Source organism: Anser anser (assembly GCF_964211835.1).
Source record: "Anser anser genome assembly, chromosome: 7".
In the NCBI taxonomy this organism is placed as follows: Eukaryota; Metazoa; Chordata; class Aves; order Anseriformes; family Anatidae; genus Anser; species Anser anser.
This window is the reverse complement of record NC_139727.1, coordinates 17,097,913-17,113,421: the sequence shown is the minus strand read 5'-3', so window position 1 is coordinate 17,113,421 and position 15,509 is coordinate 17,097,913. Positions and strand designations below refer to the sequence as shown.

General features: G+C 53.5%; 1 protein-coding gene across 3 annotated transcripts in view; it reads left to right on the top strand.

The window, feature by feature from the left end:
* Window positions 1–15,509, top strand: part of ASCC1 (activating signal cointegrator 1 complex subunit 1) — a 27,304-nt gene extending 11,795 nt beyond the window's left edge. Inside the window, exons 7-11 of one of the 3 annotated variants that reach the window (XR_014586761.1) lie at window positions 1,139–1,258; window positions 4,572–4,696; window positions 6,407–6,486; window positions 7,283–7,616; window positions 8,784–9,164. Coding sequence is in view for 2 of the 3 variants with exons in the window: in XM_083844245.1 (XP_083700371.1) it covers window positions 1,139–1,258; window positions 4,572–4,696; window positions 6,407–6,486; window positions 15,076–15,192 (442 nt within the window). In the remaining variant the exon portion in view is untranslated. Of the gene's footprint in view, window positions 1–1,138; window positions 1,259–4,571; window positions 4,697–6,406; window positions 6,487–7,282; window positions 9,165–15,075 lie in introns of those variants that run through there. The other 2 variants (XM_083844245.1, XM_083844246.1) reach the window with 2 other exon arrangements.

Sequence of the window (15,509 nt, the reverse complement as noted above, 5' to 3'; positions counted from 1 at the left end):
AGGGTGTGTGGCCTCAGGTGCTTGTAGTCTCACGTGCACGACCGCACGCGTGCTGCTCTCCTCCCAGAAAACAAACTGGAGGAGGAAATCACGCTCCCCTGTCCCACCTGGGAGGTTTTACAGAGAACCCAATTGCTGGTCTCTTGGGCGGGCTGAGTGGAAGAGGGCAAGGTTAGAGCAAAGTCACGCTCGTGCTATTAACTCTTGTTTATTTCTCCTGCCTGTCTGGATGCTCGGCGAGACCTCGGCGGTAAACGAGGCAGCGGCACTCGCTCGCAGGGAGCTCTCGCTGCGGTGCCTGCCTCCTCGCGATGCTCGGGTGGCGGAGGCAGGGAGGCGGCGTGTTTTTGGAAGCAGCTCGGCTGCACAGCGCGCTTGCAGGTGTGGGAGTGCATATCACATCGTGCACGTTTTTTGGGTTTCGCCTCCCCGCAAGAGTTGCTGGAGATGATTTTAAAGCGGCTCTGTTTACTTACAGCGTTTGTAAGTGGATGTTGAAACGTACCTAGAGCTGCATTCTGCTCCGAGTGCTTGTGCCAGCGAAAATCAATGAACTGGAGGCTTTGTGTCACGATCGCTCTCTTCTCAGGGAAGGCAGGAGCCTCTCTGGAATGAGGAGTTCTGCCATTTGAACGCTGATGGGTTTTGTAGAAAGTAAATAGACATCTCTGCTTTGAGATGGCCTGTGAATACCGACAAGTTGTCTTACCATATGCCTAAAACAGTGAATGTATGAATTTAAATGTTTTTATGGTATTTCTTGAGCTGATGAGACAATAGCAGCTGTAGCTTTTTGAGCTCTTGAAATTAGGCAGCCTTCTTCTGTGGTTTTTGTTTTGTTTTGTTTGTTTGTTTGTTTCCCCACCCCAGTGCAAACAACATTAGATGTATGGGAAAGAAAAGAGCTCTGCAGTGGAGTTCACTGCCCCGTATGGTCTGTATGACATTTAAGCCCCACGTAACCTCAAAGTTGTGTTTAACAGTAGCAATACATGTGATTTATCTCATTCCCTTAGTAAATATATATATAGATATATATATATATATATTAGTGTGTGTGTGAGGAGTACTACGCATTGTATTTCCAAAGCAGGTGCGATGTCTTGCTCTTTAACACAAGGGACTTCTTCCATTCTAGCAAGATCACCGGAGGCAGACCCCTGGCTGTGGAGGTGGCCGGGGTGGAGTACATGAACGATGACCCTGCCATGACAGATGTCCTCTACGCAAAGGTCCACATGAAGGACGGCTCGGACAGGTGAGTCCCCCACGCTCCTTTCTTCCCGTCCTCAGCGTGCGGGCAGTGCCGGGGCAGCAGAAGCCGTGTGCCCGAGGGTCCCTGCCCTGTCTGAAGTTGGTGGGTGCTGCTGGCAGCCCCGGGGCCAGCAGCCAGGAAGATGAAGTCATTCTTGCTTCCCAAACCGGTTCAGGCAGTGATGTGTTTGCTCTTCAGGTCGGTCGCTGGTGGTGCGGCCGAGAGATGTTATTTGTTTCCGTAGCAGTCTGTTGGAGTGAATAATGGTGGCGTGGCGCAGGCGGTGAGCAGACAGCCGAGGAGATACTCGTGAGGTGACTTAGAAGGCAGGACAGCTTGGCCTCTGCTGCCTGGCTCCCAGCGCACAAACCGGGTTAATCTGGGCAGCCTGAGTTATTCTGCAGCATTTAATTATTCTCCAAACCCAGTTACGCCAGAAGGTCCCTAGAAAAGTGTGACTTGGTTACGGAGTTGTTTTTTTGTATCTCTATCTAGCCTGAAACACACGCCGGGTGTGAAATATCTGTATTCTGAGCTGCTGGGGAGGAATCTTGAAGCCTGGTTGGTGTCAGTGCGTGCTGGTGCCTTTAGCAGAAGGCTCCACGCTCCTTTCCAGGCGTGGTGGTGACTGGACAACCTTCCTCCAGCTCGTTTTTGACAAGTGCAGCACCACCATCTTTTCTCTTAATGCTTTCTCAGCAGCTGGGGGAAATGTAAGGAAGCTTGTTACAAGCATCAGGAGCTTGTGAGGTGGGTGGGGAAGGGGGCAGAGGAGTAGCCAAAAGAGCTTTATCCTTCTCTTTTGGAGATATGGCCGTTTTTCTTCTGGCAGTGCTACCCTTTTGGTGTCTGACCCCCTTGCTAGAGGACAGCAGGAGCTAGCAGGGGAGGAGGGAGGCTGTCGGCAGGGACCTGCTCAGGGAAGAAGGGACGTGTTCTGGCAGCTCCTTTCCCCCAGGGAAAGAAGACGGGGGGGGGGGGGAGGGCCCTGCTTAAGACCCCCTGGGGAAAACCACGCTTTGGAGGCTCTGCTGAAGTAAGAGATCGCAAGTGGGATAAAAAAACGGGTGGGAAAATGAAAGCGTAACAACTGCTGGGAGGCAGTAGGAATTGAAGTGGTCTTTTCCTCTTCTCAACTCTTCTGCTTTGAAGTCTGTCCTACCCTGAAAGAGGTGAGATAAAACAGACGGGGAGGGTGGAGAACCGGGACAATCATCAGCCAGGAGAGAGAAGAGAAATACAGGGAGAAACGAGGAAGAAGCACTCAGAAAGGTGAGACAGAGGCAGACGCTGGATAACCCAAATACCCTTCAGTCAGTTTGTTGTAGAAAGCACGTGAAGTGTCAGAGCTGAGCTGTGGACCTCTTTTCTCCTGGGTGTCCAAGTTCTGGACCATCTCTGAGGAGCTGTGCTTGCGAGTCTGCTTGCGCTTCTGAAAATAAGGCTGTGGCTGTGGCTCCTGCAGAGCCTAAGTAGGGCCCAAAGCGAGGCAGGGATGTCTGCCCACGTCTGGGGACAGCTGGGATGGTTAGGGACTGATGTTGCAGGCTGATAGGGAGGCAGAGCTGCTTTTCCCATTTTGGAGAAATGAAATCTTCAAATCCACCGTGCCTGGACTGGAAGCGACGAAGTCCCTGAGAAACAGCTCGCTGCTGAGGTAACATCTCCTCCCTCCTTCACGGAGGATGTTAGCTGGGGTTTTGGCCAAACCCAGGTCTTGTGCTTTGGGTGGCATCTGGAGGCTGCCAGACTTGTGTTCTGCAACACCTTTTTTGCTTATGCATAGGAACGGGCTCACAGAGAGCCACGTGATTGTAAATTTTTTATCCCCAGCCCAGGCTGGTCCTGCCCTCACCTGTGAATTAATTCATCTCTCACAGCTGAAGGATTTGGCACTTCTCTCCTAATATAGTTCTCTAGCAAGGGAAGCAAACATTTAGCTTTGCAGAGGGAAAAGAAGATACTTTTGTGCTGATGGAGAGCACTGAACATTTCTTCTGCTTCCTCTGAGACTGCAGCACAGGGTTGGACGAACGGTGATAAAAGAGAAGGGATGAGCGGAAATCCCTTCAGAAAACTCTGCTTTGTTTTCTGCTCTGCTAGACAGATCGCTGCCAAACAGCTCCACGCACCTCTAGCCTGCTCAAACCCGCTGGGTTTTGCTCAGGGAAGTGGGCAAAGCAGGCTGAAAGCAATTCCTCAGCTGCAGGGCCGATACAGGGGGAGAGCGGCAGCCACGTGGTTTGCCGTGCTGGCTCCGGCTCTGCTGCAGCCTGTGAGAGCTGCGTGCCTTCCTATCTCATGCGAGGCGTCCTGCTAGCTCTGCGTAGCTCCTGGCGCGGCTGAGGGGTGGAGTTCCTTCCTGATCTTCGGGTGATCCTGATCGGCTTAAGCTGTAAAACAGGAGATGTGATTTGCCCGACTTAGTTTGCATAACTGCAGACAGCATTAGAGGTTGGCAAGCCCTTCTGCACATGTAATGGCTCGGACTGAGAGAGAGATCATGCTCTGATGCCTCCCACATGGCAAATAATTTCCGTTATAATTCATTCTAATTTGTTTTATTTCCTTGATTAACTTTATAATGTAATAAAGCACCATTTTCACTTGAGCTATTCTCTGCTAATTTGTTTTAGGATTGTCCGTAATGGTATTCATTTAATCTTTGTCATTGCTAATTTTAAAAACCAGTGATGTAAAGCCAGAAAGCAGCACAAAACCATGGCAGTCGGGCGTTTGAGAGCCCAGGGACTATCACGTGGCTGCTGGCAGCCCACGAGGGGCCGTGCAGGAGGCGGCAGCCCTGGGCTCTGCCTCCCCACTAAGTCCAGCCAGTGGCAGCAAGTCCCCTGGTTCTGCTTGCTCAGGAGTTTGGAGGTCGCAGCGTTCACCAGGGTGCCTTGTCTGGGTTTGCACCTTCTGTCACCACGGTCTGGGCTCTTCCAGAAGTGGAGCTTGGCTATCTGGGGCAGACAGGGTCCGAGCTCCAGCCTGGTGCTCTGCACAGGTCCCAGTCCCTGCACCGAGAGCTCCCCCGGGGCCCGAGCAGCCCCAGGGCTCCGTCAGTGTCAGCGCGTGCAAGGAGAGTCCGCTGTGTTCAAGGGAGATGTGTCCTTCACGTTCCGATCACATCACAAACAGCCAGGACTTTGTGCAGGAGAACTGAGTCCCGGTGGCTCTGTTAGCTCCCCCTGCTCCCTTTTCCTGAGTGCATGCAGAGGCTTCGTTTCACGCTGGCAGAGAAGCAAAAAGCTGCCAACACAGGAGCTTCTCCTTCCTTTACGTTGCTCTGTTCTCTTTCTTTTTGCCTTCCCAGGTTGCAGGTGATCGCTGATCAACTGGTGGAGCGGTTTGTGGCCTCCGGCCTGATGCTTAAAGAGTGGGATAGGGTGAAACTGCATGCCACGGTCATGAACACGCTCTTCAGGAAAGATCCAGGTGGTGGGTATCCTGCTTCTTTGCTGGTAAATGCATTTCACGTAGTGCTGCTGCATGGGGAATGCTTTGGTCAGTAACTGTTGGCTTTTACACTTTTCATGTTTTAATTGTTTATGAATGTTGTGATTTTTTCCCCCCTTAATCTCAGACCTGAGATTTTGGGGGGGGGGGGGTGTTGCCAAATAAAACTTGAGACAAAATGAAAAAACAGTCAGCTGGAGAAGGCAGGCATGCTTTGAGTGCTTTCTGGATCTTTTCAAAGATCCTTTGTCTTAGCTTCCAGATCGCTACTGCCCAGTAGCGCTTCACAAGCTCTGGACCAGAAAGGAATGAGTTTAAGTACCTTGTGAGGTCTTGGGCTCTCTGAGCCCCAGCATTAAGCTGAAATTCAGTAACAACTTGATGTGCTCTGCTGACCTTTAAACAAGATGAAAACGCGCTTCTTTTTGGTCAAGTTAAAGATCGCCTGCCCGTTTAGGAACCTGATTCCCGTGTCTTTCTCATTAAATCAGATTCAGACGAGGCTGAATACAAGCTGCTGCTGAGTAGCGAGTGTCTGGCGTCTCTGCCAAAAGGTTGTCTGCTCGAGCAGCCTGCAGCACGGCTCGTATCAGCGCTTTATTCAGCAGCACTGCCTTCGGGGAGGGGCAGCCTGCTACAGCCCTCTTCTCATGTGCAGACACGCACATGCTCCGGCACTGCTGGGCAGCTCGCAAGCCTTAACAACATTGCAGGAGAGCTTTTCCTAGCTTTCTCTGGCATGCTGAGCTTCGTGCAGCGTTGAGCGTTCTCCAGTTACTGCCTCGGAGGCTCTGCATGGACAGCGATAAGAGCAGGGAGTTTGTGTTAGAGCCTTCTGCGCAGACTTTGGGGCTGGCTGCTGCCGAGGTCAGATAAGCGTGCTCTGCCAGCAGAAACCCTAAAAAGACAGATTATTTGAGCCTCGAAAACCAGTGAGAACCTATGCCCAAAGTGCTGATGCTGCTTTCTGCTGGGGGAGGCACAGGGGCAGTAAGTAGCGGCTGGTCTCTATGCTGAGCAACCCCGCGAGGCGTGCGAGGCATGCAGACACGGCGGGGAGAGCGCTCCCAGGCAGCCACACAAGTTGCTTTATATTCAGCCCAGGATTTGAATAACGTATTAGGTGTGAGTGGGACTTCAGCCTTAATGCTGGAGATGAAAAAGAAATATTGAATATATTCGCAGAGGGAGGCAGAGGTCCTTCGCAAAGAACAGATCATGTACTCGGGGATTATATAAAAATCCAGGCATCCTCTGGGGAGACGGATCTAAGATGCCGGCATTTGGCAGGCCCAGATTGCTGCTCCTGATGTCTCTGTGTGCAGCTGCCTGCCCACCCCGCAGGAGCGTGCGCCCCACACCTACGTGGTGCCCCGGGATGCTCCCAGAGCTGGAGGCAGAGGTGTGTGTGGGTGCTGCTGGGTTCAGCCACCAGCCCTACAGAATCACCCCACAGGAGCTAAGATTTAGGGTTTTCCTCCAGGTAACGCAGGTGTCCCTGACAGAGGCACCAATTCCTGCCTTATTCAGCCTCGTTCTCCTTAAAATCAAAGTGTTTTCCACGAAGAACCGGGCAAGGAGGGCTTATTAGCTGGCAGCTGACTTTGGGGAGGAGAAGAGTGGGGGGTGAAGTACAGCACACACAGTTCTCCCATCTGAGGCTCATTCTGGTGGTGGCTTTTCCCTTCACAGCTGAAGAGCGCAACAACACCACGGCTGGTAAATCATCCTTCAAGGAACGGGAGTCGTTTAATGGCCAAAATATCCTCAAGGTCAGTATGAAACAAGGAGGGAAATGGAGCCAGCTGTGGATATTGTCCAGCCAAAAGAGGCTGAAACACCTCTTTGAGGCTGCTTTTGTCTTAGGCTTATGGGATCTCCCGGGGGGGTTGATCTGTTTAGAAAATAAACAATCTAGATCACTCATAATTGGGAGCATTACAGCATTTAACAGAAGCGTTCTCAAAGCTGGTGAGGCTCAGATCAGGAGTGTGTAGCACGAATGCTAAGTGGGTGTTCGTGTTGTCGTTTACTCCGCTCGTGTTTTACCCTGGAGACTCGGGCTCGTGTCGATTTGCAGCCCACCAGAAAGGAGCACTTAGTTGCTCTTGTTCTACTCGCTCGTATTTATGCTGCTAAAACCGACTGCCATTTCGAATACTCTTTTTTTTTTTTAAAAATCTCCTATTGATTTGCTTGGAGAGGAGCACGCCGCAGCCTGGGCTGAGCCTGCAGGCAGCCTCTGCTGCTCTTCCAGATGGCAGCGTCAGGCTGATGCTGCGGTGCTTGGCCCCTGCAAGTATCCAGAGAGAAAAGGCAAGCCCAGAGAAGCAAAAATGGAAAGCAGCACTGGCTTGCAGGCAAATCTGCATCTCTGTTGGGTGAGGGGATTTGTCGCAGGTGGCTGTGATAAGAGGGAGATGGGACAAGGCATGAAATTTGGGGACCACTAGGTGTCCTGGCCACAAACTGGCAGCAACATCAGAGAGGCTGGTTGGGGGACGGACAGCTCGGGAGGAGTTTGGGGCATCAGGGGACAGAAAAGGTCTGTTTTATTTGTGCTTGCAGTTCTCCTGCGTAATGCACGAGGCGCTGGATGGAGACATGAAGGCAGGGAGTGGGGCTGATTGATTTCCCCTGCGCAGAGGACAAGCAGAGGGACAGAACTGGGTTAAGCTCTCATTGTCTGTGCGAGCGCAGTGTCATGACTCAGCATCATGCTGCGCGCCCGGGGCGAGACTGCAGCACTGCACACTGAAGCAGGGAAGCCACGGATGCGGTCCCTGGGTTTTAATGTGACCTGTGAGGTTCGGTTAGCTCCTAGTGCCCCAAAACTGGCTCCAGAAAGGGAAGGTGGCACACGTTGGAAGCCCCAAGCACCCGCAGGGACTCAGCTTTCGAGGTGTGTGTCCACATTTCGCTTTGTCCCTCCTGTCCTTTCCCTGGTGCGTGTTAAATTTGTCCTCGGACTCGAGAGGGACGTAAAACCCAGCCGTCCTCCGTCCTTAACACTCCTCGTCCAAAAACCTTTACGACTTGGAAGGCATTAACGATGCTCCCTCTGCTGGCCACGCCACTTGTGGATCGTGCTGCGGGCTGGGGGCTCTGGGGGCTCCGTGGTCCCGCGGCGCGTGGCGCTTAGCAGCGGAGAAATGCAGCTGCCTCTCCTCGGATGGCTGTCCCTTATGCTTCTGAAACAGGAGCCGAGGCATTCTGAAAACTCCTAATTGATTCTGTACCGAGGTAGCCAGAGGAGCTGCTGGCTGTTTGGACGGCTGGTAATTGCTTCAGAGCGTGTCTTGCTGCGAGGAATGACATCCTTCTCCCCCACCTCCACCGCGTCTCCTACCTAACCTGCTCGCTTCGTGTTTCCCCTCGGCCTCCCACGTGCCTGCAGCAGAACGCCCATTGGCATTAATTAATTACGTGAGTCATAAATAGCTCCAGGCTGCTTACCAGCGGAGCCCAGCCACCGAAGCAGCGTTCGAGCATGACCTTGCAGGGATGCGCCAGCTCCCTCCCAGCCCCCTCGTACCCACAGCATTTATCCTCCGGTCGGGGAGGTCGCCCTCCCGCAGAGCGGCTTCGTTAGCTCCTGCCACAGGATCTAAGCGGCCGGCTGCTGCGTGTGCGTGTGCAGATGCACCGGCAGCACATGTTTGCTGGTAGCGTGCCTGCGTTACCCCAGGCTCCAGCTGGTATTTTGCTTTCAGCAGCCCTAATCGGAATTTTATTTAATAATCCTTTGTTCTACCCGTGCCGCGGAGTTAAACATCCACTCCTATTTGTGCTAATAACTGGCTGTGCGGGCCGGTGCCTTCCCACACTGCTCAGAAAATAGATCCTGTAGGACGAGTTGCGCTGGGGAGTCAAAATTGCTTCTGTCTTGAAGAACATCCGTGAAGAAGGCTGCTCGGTCTAGCTGGTGCAGAAAGCCCAAGGGAAGCGCACGAGTGATCTGTGCCTCCCGTGGAAGCGCCAGACGCTCTGCCTTCGTGCTTGCCTCGTCCCGAGGAATGGGGGATGCTTTATGAACCGCTTCAGACGCAGCAGTACCTATTTCTTTTAGGGTGGCCAGCTGCTGGGCTCCTCTGAGCATCCCAGTCACGTCCCAAACTCTCGCTCCGCTCGGGAGCAAAGCAAAACATCCCCTGGCGAGCAGAGAGAGGGGGCAGCTCCTTCCCCGTGCGAGGAAGATCGGGCTTGGCAGCCCCTCCGCGTTGCTTCCTCCTCCTCCTCTGTCCCCGAGGGTGGCTGCGTGCCCGGCGCCGCAGCTGGCCGAGCGGCACAGCCCTGGCACCAAGGCGGCTGGGGCAGCTGCGTGCATCTCCGGAGACGAGGCTTGGCCGCCTCCGGGCTTTTATTTATTATTTACTCGCTTGCTTTTATTTATTTCCCTTTGCGAAAATGCTAAGGCTGTGGCGAATAAATAAAAATGGAAAGAAACGTGGAGGCGCAGCCCGGCCAAAATTTTCCATTATGCTTCAGAAGGAAGGGAAGGCTTACGGTGGGAAGAAAAACATCCAAACCCTCACTGGGTTCGAATGATTCTTAACTCGAGGTCTGAGGAGTCTGAGGGCAGCCTTTGCCCTGTTCCAACAAGAGGTAAGCGAGTTTTGAGTAAGGAAAGAGACTCAAAATACCCTAAACCCAACAAGCGGTTAAAGAAAGTAACACCTGCCCCTGTGCAGAGCCACCCTTGCCAATTCCCCTTGCAGATGAGGAGCGCTGACTGTGTTCTGAAGCCCCTGCTACCTTTTCTGTGCAGCATTTGTTAGTGAATTTAAGCAGACAGAGTCTCCTCCCATTGTATTTTTAAGCAGAGATGAAATCAAAGGGCCGAAGATCCCACGCTGGGTGAGATCAAGACTGCCCAGTTATCCTCAGCGAGGTGCTAAAAGCATATATCCAACGCAGGGCTGAGAACTGGAGCAAGCACACACCCGGAGGTGGCTGTTTGGAAAGTTTGGAGTTAAAAATACCAAACAGAAATCCACCGGGGTGAGAACAGACCGAGTAAGAGACCGTGGTGCAGCCTCGCTGTATCAGGAATGAGGCAGTGCTTTCCTCGCCGAGGTTTCCCAGAAGAACCAAAAGCAGAAACGAAAGGCTGCCATGCACGGATCCTCACCGTGACCTTCGAGTACAGGAGAGCAGCTTCTCTTTGTGGAGGTGCTCAGCACCTCTGTCCGCAGGCGCTGGGAGTGCTGGAAGAGGGAGGGCTCGCCGGGAGGGTGGGGAAGCTCCTGGCTCCCCTCGCCCCGTCCTCACGGCGCTGTGGAGCTGGGCTGGGGGTGCCTCCGCTTCCCACCCCCGAGCTCCCCCGAGATCGCCGCCAGCTGAGGCAGCATCACCTTTTTGATCTTAAAGGACATTTATTTTTCTCTCCCTGAAGCTGGCAGTGGTTGAATTACGGCGGCTCCTTAATAGAGATGGAGACCCAGCACATTTAGTGCAGGGGAAAAAAAAGAAAGAAAGAACACATTGATTAGTAAAAGTAGGCAGTTCATCCCAAAGGTGCCCTGACCCTTCTGCCAGATAATTTCCCGGGTCTGTCTGAATTAATTTACTGGCTCCGTGGCCCGGCTCCTCCTCTCGGTGGCTTTGTGAGCAGAACCGGGAGGTCACATTGATGGAGCTCCTCGTCCCGGCGTTCCCGCACGCCTCGCGAGCCTCCTGGCATCACTGCAGCAAAGCCAAAGCCCGGCTCTTAAAAACTGTTGCTGCGTGTACTGTAATGGGGAGTGCGAGGAGCCGTGGGGACAAGGCTTCTGTGGAGAAATGCAGCGGTTGATCATTAATTTCCTTAAAGAAGTTGTACTGTAAATCCCTCGTGTTTGGGGCTGGGAAGTTAGCGGAGCCTTTAATGCGCTAGCGTGTGGGCTTTTTTCATTTTATTCTTGTCTGAAAGATGTGCAAGGATCCAGTAACCTCCAAATGTCCCACTTGTATTTGTTTCTTAGTTTGCAGAATGCCTTTCACCATAGCAACTAGGGTTTGATTTCCTCAAGCGCATGAATTTTCATGGATTTTGCAGCGGGGAGGGGAAAGGACCCAAAGCCCTGAGCTGAAGCAAAGGTTCTGCAGCACGCCAGGAGCATCGCTACGCTGTGCCCCGAGGAGGAGACCCTGGAGGGGGAAAGATGAACAAAAGGCCTGCACCCGGCCCCAGGCAGCTTTACCTGGAGGAAGGCAGGCCTGGAAGGTGAATCGCCAGTGACCTCTGTGGGTCCTTTCTGAGCTGGTCACCGTGTGATTGCTTCGTAAAGGATATGCACAACACCTGCGGGGTGGCATTTGCTTACCTACCCGAGGCTTTGTGGCATTTAGGTGGCATTTGCTCTGTCTGGGGAAAATCAAAGCGCAGAAAAGAAACCTCCCATCACACACGCCTAGGATCGTTCTCCCTGAACTGTGGACGTGCTTCTCGCTCTGAAATTAGCTGTGCTTCTTCAGAGAGAATTTGTTTAGGCTATGACTGCTGTCCAAGGGATGGCACGGGTGATTTAATCGGGAGGGCTGCTCCCGTGTCACAGAGGAGACGCTGCTGACTTGCATCCCATCCTGGGCTCGTGCTAACCCAAGGTGCTCGCTTGTCTGCAATCCCAGGTCTCGGTGGTTCGCTGCAGAGCATGAGAATGTAAATGACTCGAGGCCACAAGCTGAATGCAAATGATAAAGGAGTTAGTGCTGTGGCTGTAGCGCTGATCAGCTGCGCTCCCAAAAGATGGGCTGTGGGGGTTTTTATGACCAGCACGTCTCCCTCCTGAAGGCTGGACGATTTATTCTCTGTAAGGGAAAAGAGGTGAAAGGGCCTCTGCTGCCACCTCTTAAAACCTGCAACAGGCTGAAAGCCAAAGCCAGGGGAAGGATTAGGCTCTGTGCCGGGGATGGGGAGACCCTCCAGAGCCAGCTGCACTCTCGCAGAACAAAACCAGCGATCTGCTCGCCCCCCGTGGCAGTGCTCTGCCCGTCCCAGCCCTCCTGCCCACCCTCTCCTCGCGGCTCTGCGCCATGTCTTTGCCCCGTAACACCCGTCCACTAGCTGAGGAATCGGGGTGCTTGGCCAGCGGCCCTTTAAAAAGCTGTGGCAAGGAAGCGCTCCCTGATTTTGCCAGGATTAGTGCCTGCCCACCTGCCTTTTCCACCCGCCGCCTTGTGCATTACTGCTGGCGAGCTTCCAGGCGTAATTAAACCTCTGGCAGCTAATCGTTGGCATAGCGGTGTCCGGAGTGAATAATACAGGAATCAGATATTTCTCTTTTGGCACCAAACTGCTTCAGAAAAGATATTTTGAAAGTGAAAATAGAACGGGAAAGAATCCATTAATTGAACAAACTTCCCAGCTCTCGACGCGTTGCCCAGTTGGGTTTCATCTCCCGGGGGCCAGCAGGGCGTTTGGTTTGGGGCTGTCTGTTGTAGTCTGGGGTAGCTTTGGTTCGGGTTGCAGACAGGAAGGGTTTTGATGCATTTCTCAGGACGGGGGAGAAGGAGCAGCAGCCTCCTGGAGACCTCTGGGGCGGTCAGCAGAGGCTTTTAGCATAAATCCATGCAGCCAGACTGGCCGTGCCGACCCTGGGGGTTGTCTCCTTGCTTTGCTTTGCTTTTAAACCCCTCTGTGTCTTCTCCCACCAGGAGCTTCCCCTCTCCCGGTCCCGTTTGCCGGTTCCAGCTCCGTAACACGGCAGCGTGCACAAGGCTTGGCGCCTTCCCCGCCGTCGCTGGTGTGGGCACTGCAGTTGTGCTGTAGCCCAGCGCGTTTGGGAGGGCGATTGTTCTCTGCTCATCTGCAGCGCCCCTCATCCCGCGTTACACAACCCTCTGTTTATTCCAGTGTGCCATCCCTCGTGAGATGGAGAAGTCTCGCACGGCCACGGGGCTGCTTGGCCTCTCTAAGCGGTCCTGCTGCCCATATTCCCCCACGGCTGCTTGCATCCGTGTCTGGCAGGGCTCAGGATGGCTCGTTTTTGGCTGACTGCTGTGGACAACGTAAGGCTTTAAAACTGATCAATAATCCTGACGGTAGCGGCAGAATCCAGGCCAGGCAGTGCACAGTTCTGATCTCCTGCTCTGACTTCGATAAGGATGTTGTGGTTTGTGTGTACCTTTACCTCCCTCGGCTTCGTTTTCATTTGCGGTATTAAAAAATCCCCAGCCCCTGCCCTCTTATTTATTCCTCAGGCAGCGAGGACGTAAATCCCTCGGTGTCTCTGGATTTACAGAATCACAGCGCCGTTGCTGAGCCTCACGTCCCGCTCCAGCCAAGTGACGCAGCTCCTCGGCAGCCCAAAGTGGTGGGGATTTTCCTCCCCACTGCCTTCCTCCGGGCTGCTCCCTCTGGATCCGTGCCTCCTCCTCCTCCTCCTCCTCCTCTGCAGCCTTTTTGGGGGAGGCGAGCCCTGGCACCATGAGACAGGGACCAGGTGCCTTGGGTTCACCAGCCTGTGCGTGAATTTTGACAACCTCCATTTATCTCCTTTTCCAGGGGGAAAGGGGAAAAAAAAAAAGGCAGAAATGCTCATCCAGGAGGCATCTCATCGGCCTCCTCCGAAACCAGAGCGTTTCCGTGGTGGGAGATATAAATATCTTTCTCGGCTCTGCTTGGCTTCTCCCCAGGATAAATAGAAGTGGAAGTCAAAAGCAGAGGCTCAGCCCTTGGAAATCTCTTCCCAAGCTCCCGGGGGACGAATGTGGGATGGCTGCTTGTTGGGAAGGCGCTGGAGGCTCCGAGGATGACGTTCGAGGGCCTCTTTCCCGATTGCCCAAGGTGGATCTTGGGCTGATCCTCACGCACAGTGTCCGGTTGCCTAAGGGAGCAGAGAAGCATGAGCGAGAAGCTGGCTCGAAACGAGAGCAGAGGGGAAAAAAAAAAAAAAAAAAGGCTGTGGCTGTCCTTTAAATCTTGGAGCATGTTTACTCTCAGAAAGTACAGCTACATTACCAAAAATCAATAGTCCTAGCAGTGTTCTCACCGGGAAACACACACACGCTTGGACACATGAGAGGTGGTGGATTTGAAAAAAAAAAGAAGCCAAGGGACTGCAAAGTGCTCCGAGGGCTCTGCTTCGCTCTCAGCAGTGTGCAAATGGAGAGGCCGTGACCCGGGCGGTGCCGTCGGGGACTCGGTGCTGGCCTTTCCCAGCCGACGTGCCGGAGGCGAGGGGAGCAGGGGGAAGGTTTGTCTCCCTGGCTGACCGCGGGGAAGCCGTCTTTCTTTCTCAGCCCTGCACAGAGGAGAAGAGAGGGGAGACCAGCCTCCTCCCTACCATCTCTTATTAACGAGGCATTTTATCCCAAGTCCTCTAACAAGAAGCACGCAGGCTTTTGGGAACGTAATTAATCTTTAATTGTATAAATCTTTAATCGTATCAAATGGAGTTTGCATGGTGGCAGTCGTGGCTCCTCTTTTCCTCCGCTCCCTGGTGGAGATGCTCCCCTGGGAATAACTTCTTTCCAGCAGCCACCCCTCCTGGGCCATGGCCGAACCCTCGGGCACCGAGAAACCCGCGTCCTCCAGGTGCTTGTGCTCTGGGTTTGTGATCAGTAGGTAGGAACTGATGCACCGCTGGCACCAGGGGCCATAATTTAATTAATGTGTTGGCTTTTGCTAACCATTATTGTTTGTAGCCCTCACCTTAAACGATTTGGAAATTATCCTCTCTGCTCCTAGGGAGACAAAAGCTATTCCTGAGGCAGGACGGATGCTCCCAGCTAGAGCCATTTCCTGAGTCTTACTGGAAGCGGAAGAGCACTTCACGTCGATGCCTTTCCAGTAATGCTGCTGAACTTCCCTGTGAGAAACTCAGATGCCATTTTTCTGCTTGGCCCCGTAGATGGGATTATCAGCAGAGGCACGCCATCGGGCCCGAGCACCGGCTCGCTTTCCTTAATTTGCGCTCAAGCCCCTGCCGAACAAAGGAGGATTTGTTGAGCAGAGGGGGTCAGTGCTGGCATGGAGCGATCCTTCCCCCTCCAGCCTGCTACTTTGAATTAGGGCTGAGCCGTCACCCTAAGCCGCTCGTCTCGTGGCCTGGATCGGGGGAAAAACCATCCCGGCCTCGCTCTGCGACCGCGGCGTGCCCCAGGTTGGCGGCCTTTGGGACGGTGAACAGGCGAACCGGGCTCGCCGCGGGGAAGGGCTGAGCAGCTGCTGCTCAAAAAGAGGAGTTTGTTTCGTACGTCGATCGCGTTAAAGGCTAAATGCAGTCCCTAGGGGTGGAAACCTTTAAGAGCAGTTTTGTTAAAGGTAAGTCTGCGAGTAGGGGCTTTCTGCAGGAGCAGCTCGTGGAAGCGGTCGGTGGAGCAGCTGCAGGCTGCGTTTCTCTCAGAGCTACCGAAACATTTTTTCTCCTCTCCTACAGCTCTTCGAGCACTTTTACTTCGGCGAGGTGCAGCTGGACGCGGTTCGGCTCTCCCAGAGGTTCTCCACAGACGCCTCTGGCTACTACGCGACGTCGGGGCAGCTGAACTTCTGCTGAACGGGAGTGTGACCGCCGCTGTGGGCCCGCTCTGCGCACCAACAACAGTACGGTTTTATAGGACGAGGATTTTGGACAGGAACCCAGGAACTCCAGACGAGTTTGTTTTCCAAGAAAACAGCTGGAAAAACTGGCTTTGGGGGGCACCACCCTGCTTTAGCGTGGCTGTGTTTCAGAGGAGGAAGCCTGTGCTTTACATAAGCATGCACAATCCAGGAGAGCTCCCCGGAGCGCGGTATCGAGGTCAGGCGCTGCATGGATCTACAGCAGCGTGCCTGTGTGATGTTGATCTCCAAATAGATTAATTCCCTTCAAAA